This window comes from Amborella trichopoda, chromosome 3 (assembly GCF_054954075.1).
Source record: "Amborella trichopoda isolate Santa Cruz 75 chromosome 3, AtrichopodaSantaCruz75HAP2 v2.0, whole genome shotgun sequence".
Lineage (NCBI taxonomy): Eukaryota > Viridiplantae > Streptophyta > Magnoliopsida > Amborellales > Amborellaceae > Amborella > Amborella trichopoda.
Genome location: NC_142338.1, coordinates 45,472,513 through 45,481,859, shown reverse-complemented (window position 1 = coordinate 45,481,859; position 9,347 = coordinate 45,472,513). Strand labels below are relative to the sequence as shown.

At 37.5% G+C, this 9,347-nt stretch overlaps 1 protein-coding gene across 1 annotated transcript; it reads left to right on the top strand.

The window, feature by feature from the left end:
* The first annotated feature begins 629 nt into the window (after nt 1-629).
* CLPP4 (CLP protease P4) lies at nt 630-9,347 on the top strand. The gene is made up of 2 exons (XM_006854118.4): nt 630-1,085; nt 8,568-9,347. The coding sequence occupies exons 1-2, from the start codon at nt 673-675 to the stop codon at nt 9,049-9,051; spliced, it is 897 nt and encodes a 298-aa protein (XP_006854180.3). The 5' UTR covers nt 630-672; the 3' UTR covers nt 9,052-9,347.

Here is a 9,347-nt window from a genome sequence, read left to right as displayed (position 1 = left end):
TTGTAAGAGTGCCATTAATTAGACTCAAAACTCATAATTCTTTTTTCAAATTTTGTGTCACAGTTCAAGTCATCTAATAGCTAGAAGTGATTATGACTTCCCTATAAAAAAAAAAAAAATAGTATCATAATATACCGTCCCTATGAAATAAGCATTGGAAAATTGTTTCATGCAAGTTGGATTGCATTTCTATAACATGTGGTCCCAAGATATAAAGCATCCATCCTAAAGATGGATACAATTTCTATAATATGTGGTCCCAAGATTTAAAACATCCATCCTAAAAATGAATGCAAATAGGTGGTTTATTTAAAAACAATTAAAACTAACGGTCTAATATTTTTAAATAAATTATTATTTTTTATTTTTAAAATTTATTTATTTTTTATATTCATGACCACTATGGTAGAGATTACATGTCCTTAAAACCCTAAGTCCAAGAGGAGAGGTGACTCATTTCTAATATCGACTCGTAAAAACCGTGTCCATTAGGTAGTCTCAGCCAAATTTTGAAACCACATTTTCCCGAGTACCTCCCGAGGGTGCATGTGCACAGTAAGAACCCGCTGGAGCTTAGTCTACGCGCTCTTTTCCTTAGCTCTCTCACTCCAATTAGGTTTCAGTCTTTGTTCCGGGTTTCCTCTCTCTCATTCGCTCAAGGAGTGAGAAACCATGAACGCTCTTCATCTGCCCTCTGTGCTACCATCTCCCACCCTCTCAAAACCGCGTCTTCCTTCCCTCCTCTCTCTCTCTAGAAAACCCTCCTTCCCCATTAAAGCAAATGTTGCTTTTCCCTCTCTTCCCCAAAAGTCCCATGACCTCGATTTCGTTTTTGGGTCGTCTCCGTTTTCTTCAAATATGTGCCCTAATCCTCTTTCTTCTTCTCCTCAGACCCCTGCGACCGCAATGAGAGGTGCAGAGGCTGATGTCATGGGGTTGTTGCTTAGAGAGAGGGTGGTGTTCTTGGGCAACCAGGTTGATGATTTTTTAGCTGATGCGATCATAAGCCAGCTTCTTCTCTTAGATGCTCAAGACCCAACTAAGGATATTCGCCTTTTCATCAATTCTCCTGGTGGTTCTTTAAGGTACTGTTAACGAGTTCTTTTATGGAAGTTGTTGCTCTTTTTCTCCTTGCGCTGATATTTATTGTTTATTGTCATATAAAATTCTGCAGATTCTGATATTAAATTTGTTGATGGTGCTTCTGTTGTTAATGGATTTGCTCGATTTGTATGTGGTTTTCTTTCATTTCTGGGTTGTTTGAATTGTTGAACCAGGTTTTTATTTTGGGGGGGTATTCTACATTTCTTCTGTTTGTGTATAATGTTGTTTTGCTGGCAAACTGGGACAATCCCGATTCCTACTTGATGCAGTAAGTTCCCCGTATCAACAAATCGAACACTTCAAAATCAATCACCAGCAAGCCCATTTCAAGGAAAAAGAAGAAGAAGAAGAAGAAACAAAAGAAACACTAGATGCCCGAGAACAACAATGTCTACTAAAGATTTGGGAAAAAAATATAGAAAGAACCATGAATAAATAAAATGTGAATCCAACAACTACCCTATAAATGCAAAACCAAAGTAACACACCACATTTATGTGGTTCACCCAAAGTAGTCTCCATCTATAGGCAATGGGCAAGTTACAAGTTTTGTGGATCTTATAGAGATTGCCTCATGACCTCACTATGGTAGAGAAATCTCTAATTAAGTTTCCTACCATAACAACACCATCAATGGATTCCTCTCCCTGACACTATCGGCCGGTGAAACACCAATGAATTCAGTCCAGTACCAAGGCACAGCAATTGCTAGGTTTTGCCAATGGATGAGCAAATTCCCTATCTCTCTTTATCCCAAAACTCAACCTCTCTTCGTTATGATTTCTCTCTCTCTCTCGAAAATGACTTTGAAAAGCTCCAAGTTAAATTAATTTTGTTGTGACAAAAATGCGTCCAAACAATAGGAAAATGCCATTGGAAGGTGATTTTGGATTATTGTCCTAACAATCTCCACCTTGATACGAAACCACACCCTTGCCTTGCCCAACCTTCACTCTTTCCCTTTCTTGAAACTAAGAGAAGTTAGGCTCCACTCTAACTTCTCTACTTGAACCGGCATTGTGAGCATATCAGTAAGGTTGTCCTCGGGTTGCCAATGAGTGGAATTAGAGCTCGAGGAAGTTGTGTGGTAGTTTAGGAAAATTGGAAATTATAAGTTTAAGGTGGAGAAATTTAATGCAAAAAAAGATTTTAAAATTTAGAAACTAAAAATGCAAGATTTATTTGTGCAACTTGATATGAAGGCACGAGCCACTGTTCACTTGTATTTGGTGAATGAAGTCGTGGTCAACTCTATTGAGAAGAAAACATCGAAGGATTTATCAAACAAAATCACTCGCAAACCGAATTCTCTTAAAAAGTGTCAAAACACTTGAATGAGTTCAATAATTTGATTAGCCAAATTGAAAGTATTAGGGAGAAAATGGTAGATGGATAAGGCGGTCACCTTAATTTCTACATTGCCGGAATTCTATAGCAACCTTGTCACTACATTAAGTTGTAGTATTGTATACTCCCTCGTTTGTTTATAGGTCCTCCTTGTTAAAGAACTTTGAAAGAAGGCATCTTTGGATAGTTCAATTGGATTGAAGATGGAAGCTCTTGTGGAAAGGGGTTGATCAAATGAATGAACTAGTTCATCAAGAAAATGTTCAAGAAGGAAGTCTAAATTCGAATCAAAGTCAAGGGAACCTAATGGCAAGAATATATTTGGGTTTTGTGGATAGCCCAATTATTTAAGAATGAATTTTATTTTATTTTTTTGAGAATGTTAACTTTGTATTGATAAAGAAAGGAATTTACATGAAGATGAATCTACCTACGGCATCCCACATAGCGGGTGCTCAAAATACAATCAAATCAAACATAATGAGCAAAAAATGCTCATGGATGAGAGAGAAAAAACTAAATAAAAGGTACGGCTGAGAAAGTTCTCAAAAAGGGTTTGCTGTGGAGCCTATTATAGTGGGAGCAGAAGTGTGAGAGGTTGAGGTACCCTCGTTACAGTTTTACAATGAGAATAGTTAGAGTTAATACATGGAGAGGTTTAGACGTTGATTTAAGAAAGTTGTTTTTAAAAGGAAATGATGGATTCTTCCAGAAATCCTAATGTGACAAGATAAAATCAAAGAGAATCTAGGAATGAAACTAATCAAGTTATTGACATTCAAATTCATTTAAGATGAAGTATTGGTGGTAGCTTGCAATCCTATATTCTATCAAAATCGGATCCTTGATTGTAGGGCCACTATCATATTTACTCACATAGATTATGGTTTGACTCATACGAGTCATGTGCAGGAGGATCAATATCAATAATCAACAATTCAACTAGCAAAATAGTTGGAATGGGTCTGGATTGTTTAAGAATGTTCGACGGAACAATTCAGACAATAAAAGATGTTAGGCATGTGTTGAATCTAAAGAACTTAATTTCCCTTCTCTCCCTAGATATGGAAGGTTACAAGTTCACCGGGCAAGATAGAGTAATCAAAGTTTCAAAAGGGGCTTTAGTTGCAATGAAAGGAGTCCGAATTAGGAACTTGTACCAAGTTATTGGAATCACAATAGATGATATGGTGAGTTTTATGGTGGACATTGAGGAACTTCCATTTGCTAATGGTAGAGAAAATTGGGACCCATGAGTGCTAAGGGTATAGAGGTCTTAATGAGGAAGCACCTTATCACACTTAAATTTGGGGGGGAGCACAAAGACAAACTTTCAAGGTCAGGAAACATACAAGTGCAAGCTTGACCATATTCACTTGGATGTATGGGGGCCTTCACCGACTGCATCTTATAGAGGTGCACTTTTACCTTGTCTCAATTTTAGATGAATTCGCAAGAAAAGTATACTCTAAAGTCCAAAAGTGATGTATTTTGTGCGTTTTAGCATTTTAAAGCCAAAGTAGAAGAATTTATGGGGTCTCACATCAAAATTCTTCTGACTGGTAATGGAGGGGTTTGCGTCAAAAGAGTTTGAAAATTTTTGTAAAGCCTAAGGAATTAATAGGTTTTATAGAAATGGCTATAATCTTCAACAGAAATGTGTCACTAATAGGAAGAATCGTACTTTAATGGAGCGTGCAACATGCAGGTTGAGCAATACCGATCTAGAATAAGATCTATGGGTGAAAGCCACATTAATGGCTTGTTATCTCATTGACCGGTCATCTTTTGTAATGTTTGAGAGTAAAACTCCTAGTGAGGTATAGTATGGAACTCCTAGTGATTATTTCTAAGTTAAAAATATTTTATTGTGATGCTTATGCACTTATTCCAAGTTGCCCAAAGAAAAGTTGGATTGAAGGTCAAAGAAGTGCGTGTTTGCAGGTTATAGCAAGGATGTGAAGGATACCATTTTTGGAATCCTAGTAACCCAAAAATAATCACAAGCCAAGATGTCCATTTTGATGATTCTGCCATATTGGCAAAAGGGATGAAGAGGTACGACGATGATAAATAAGTGCGAGATGAGAGCCAAGAGTTTAAAAGCCACCCCAAAATGCCTCCTATAAGTGCAATGATGCCTTTTGAGGATATTCCCATTAATCTTGATGAAGAACATGATGAACAGATGACATGAAAAATCCAGATGAGGTTGTGCTTTTTTTACCTAGGTATTCTACTAGAGAAATACGTGCACCCAAGAGGCATAAAGATTACATGAATCTAGATACTTTACATGCTCTAATATTGAAAAACTGAAGTACCAACATCATTTTGTGAAGCCATTGAAAGTAATAATTCGGGGCATTGTAGGAGGGTTATGGAAGAAGAGATATCGGCTCTTTAAAGAAACAAAATTAGGACTTGGTAGAGCTACTTAAAGGTAAAAAGGCAATTGGTTGTGAATGGGTGTTTAAAGCTAAAGAAGGGGCCCGATTGTATGCTTGAAAAGCATTAGGCAATATTAATGGTAAAGAGGTTCACATCAGCAAATCATTGGCTTTGCTGAAAGTTTTCCACTATTGGTAAAATTAATCTTAATTCAGTTGGTGCTTGGGTTGATTGTTATGCATAATTTAGAACTTAAGCAAATGGATGGAGTTGGTTGTACATGAGTGTTTAAGCTAAAGAAGGGGCCAGCTTAAAAAGTATAAGGCAAGATTAATGACAAAGAGATTCACAAAAAACAAACATTGACTTTGATGAAATGTTTCTGGCAGTGGTCAAATTATTCTCAATTCAAATAGTTCTTGGGTTGGTTGTTATGCATAATTTAGAACTCAAGCAAATGGATGCGAAGGCAAAATTTTTGCATAGCAAATTTGAAGAAGTCTAGATGCAAATTGGAAGGCATTTTTGGAAAAGGCGAAGAAGGGCTTGTGTGCAAACTGAAGAAGTCCTTATATGGGTTTAAGCCAGCCTCAAGAGTGGTATAAAACATTTGATATCTTTATGTTGAGCTTGGTTACCTAGATGTAAGAATGACCATTGCATTTATTTAAAGTTCTTTGATGAGGTACATACTTGATTTTAGTCTTATATGTGGATGGAAATCCACCTTAACGGTTTTTGGTCCTTTCATGAAAGAATACATTGGATTCCTTTCCACTACTACAACTGCAGAATGAATTGGATGCATTTTGAGTGGTACAAAATGTTTTCATTTTCTATTATCATTATGAGTTTTGGGAAATGATAAGCTGTTATGATTTTACTTCTTTCTTGCAACCAAGCATAAATGGTGATTGACGATGAATAGTAAGTGTAATTTTCAATAGTTAAAATATAAGAAGGCATCAGTTCAAAAACCCTGTTGATGTAGTAATTTCTAGTGAATGATGGGTTTTTCCTTTTTGTCTTTCCATTATTGCTATAGAATGCAAGGGCAGGCAAATTTATAAGTTTCTAGAAGACCATTTGAAGTCCTAGGTTTTTTTGGAAATGCCTGAAAAAACAAGATTAGTAAAAGGAGAGCCCTGATAGATGCATAAGCATCCAGGTGATTTGAATGTACAACAGAATATAATTATATTAGAAAATCACTTGGGAAACTGCAGAAAATCACATCAAGGCAATACCAAGGACGGTTAGAATTCCTAGGATACAGTAATTTGGATATTTTTCTCTAACAAGTTCTTAGAGCCATGGTTGAACTATCCAGTAAAAGTTACTAAATTTGTTTGATAATATATGGGTATTCCAGACAGTTAACACTTCCAAAAAAACGTATGGGCATTCCAGATAATTGAGAAAACTATCATTGAACGAGGAAACATAGCTTCTTGAATGCTGACATGTTGGGATTTTCTGGGGGGATACTTGTTGATTGGGTGTAGTCATTCTTTTTCCTTGCACATTGGAATACTTTTTCCTTGCACAACCAAGTGATAGGAATGAAGGACCCGGCTCGATGGTTAAGAGTGTTGACAATTCAGTAAATCTCAAGTTTGAATCCCCAAAAATGCACAACTAAACGAAGGACTTGAGGGAAAGACGTGCTGTGCCCCTTCTTGCAATTTGTGGTCCACATACCTTTGGTTTACGTAAACCCCCTAATCCCCTCCCACTTTAAAAGATTGGACCAATGCCTCCTCCCTTCCTTTTTACATGTAGAATGTAAAGAAATATCATTTTTCTTTCCAGATATAGTAGTATACCAAAATCATTCCAAATTCAAAAGTTAGCCAAAACCAAATTTGGCCAGAAAATGGCCAAGGACTTCCTGGAAACCAGCCAATGTGGCTTCAAGCTGGAGTCTCCGGATTCTCATTGGAAAACAACTTTTCCAGCTAATTTTCCAATTCATGCATTTTGTGATTCTCTTGTCAGCAAAACTCTCTCTCTCTCTCTCTCTCTCTCTCTCTCTCTCTCTCTCTCTCTCTCTCTCTCTGGTTTGGAGAAAATTGCAACCCATCTGTTGATCTGTAAGTTTCCTTATTTTATTTTGATCAGTCTTTTTCAGTCTCTAAATTTAATGATTATGGGGGAGCCTCCACTTGTTCTTATTCAGCTGGAGAAAAAGAAAGCCATGACCCATCTCTAGGGGTTTTACAGCTGGAGTTTTTTAGCAGAGGAGGTCTCATTCTCTTCTACTACATCTAAAAGGGTTTTAAGAGAGTGCGCTGTTCTCAATATTAGATGATGACGATCCACATACACTGATAAATGCTTGGAAATCCTAAGATCTAGGGGTAATTTTGTGATGGGTATAGGTGATTTTTATGTATTCTGTGTAGGGAAAATGCACATGCAATAAAATTTAAAGATATTGAAACCCCCAATAGAAATCAGACATGTGGTTTCCCTAGAGTGCGAAGATGAATATATCCCAATAACATAACAACTGAAACGAAAAGGACAGATCAAAAGATATGATGCATATTCACACAGACAATAAAGAAGTGAAACTTCGAGGAGAAAAAAGAAACTTATGTGGGAGAGGATTATGATAGGTTCACGTAGAGCAGAAAGGAGAGAAATTACGAAGATCCTGGCATTGTTATCTTTAGAGAGAGAAAATTAGAAAATATCAAGAGAAACGAATGGATTTTCTTTAAATTGAAAATGAACATCATATAACTGTATTTGAGAAGAATATGGGGTTTGCTATTTTCTCTTACCAGTCTAATATGAGAGAGAGAGAGAGAGAGAGAGAGAGAGAGGGGTAGAGTTTTGCTCACAAGAGAAGCACAAAATGCATGAATTAGAATACTCACTGGAAAAAATTGGTTTCCTGGTGAGAATCTGGAGAGTCCAGCCTGAAGCAGCCATTGGCTTTTGGGGTTTCTTGGTTCCTCGGCAAGTTACCAGCCAAATTCAGGCTTGGTTCTGGGAGTACTTTTGAGATTGGATGATTTTGGTACTTTTGAAAAGAATAAGGATATTTCTATATTCTACACGTAAAAAAAAGGTGGGAAAGGGCATAAGGTTGATTTTTTAAAGTGGAGAGGCTTCGGGGTTTACATGGACCCGAGGGTCTATGTGGACCGAAAATTGCAGATAAAGGGACTACATTTTCCCATGACCGTATTGGAAAGAAAGCTCCATAAAGTGGAATAGTGGATTGCTTGAAGTTGATACTGTTTTTCCACTTCGGATTTCTTTGGTTGAATTGGTGACAACTAATGCCTGACAGAAATTATACTCATTTGGCTGGTTGGAGTGGAGTATATCCAAAAGAAAGGGGTAGCTTGGGTTCAAGGAATCAAGAATGAACAAAGCTCTTTTCTGGGATTTGGGGGACTTTTTGATTCATCTGAGCTTTTGAAAATAAGCATTGAAGCTGAAGTATAGTAAAGTACCTTTCTTGGCTAAGGATTTGAAAACTGCTCCTGTAGGTACATTTTACTGATTGCGTGTGCGTCCACATGGACCAAGAAAGCATGTATGTTATATATACCCATGTATGTGTATTTTACATAGTAATGTATGTATCTATGTAAAGAAAAACACAAACAATCACACACACACATACACCTACACAAAAACATGATTCACATGAACCTATTTGTTGATTTCATGCTTATATGGATCTCTCTCTCTCTCTCTCTCTCCAGTGCCACAATGGCAATCTACGACGTGGTACAGCTTGTTCGTGCCGATGTCTCCACAATCGCTCTAGGGATTGCAGCTTCCACCTCCTCAATTATTCTTGGTGGTGGCACCAAAGGCAAGCGCCTTGCCATGCCCAATGCCCGGATTATGGTACACCAGCCGCTTGGTGGAGCTAGTGGCCAAGCCATCGACGTGGAAATACAAGCCCGTGAAATTATGCACAACAAGGACAATGTGGCCAGGATCATAGCTGGCTTCACAGGGAGAACCTTTGAGCAAGTCCAAAAGGACATTGATAGGGATCGATACATGTCACCTATGGAGGCTGTGGAGTATGGGATTATTGATGGCGTTATTGACCAGGATACCATAATCCCACTTGTTCCGGTGCCTGAGAAGGTGAAGCCCAAGTATAATTACGAGGAGATTATGAAGGATCCGCAAAAGTTTTTGACCCCAGAGATACCAGATGATGAAATATACTAGATGGGGATGATCTATTAAAATAAATGCTGTTTTTTTTTTTTTGCCCTTTTTTGTTGTTGCTGGGGGGTGGTGGTGGGTGTGGTTTATACGAGGTGAGGAATTGGAGAAATGGGTTTAATCTCTCTCTCTTGATTACTGATTGTATGTATTATGAGGATGGGAAAAGGACGCTTTTTTTAATGTGAGAGATAATTGTAATATTAAAGTCTCTTCTGGCAATATGAACGGATGATGTTTGGGCATTGATTTTATGCAACGGTTTAATCATAGTATAATGCAACGACACTTCTAGAAAA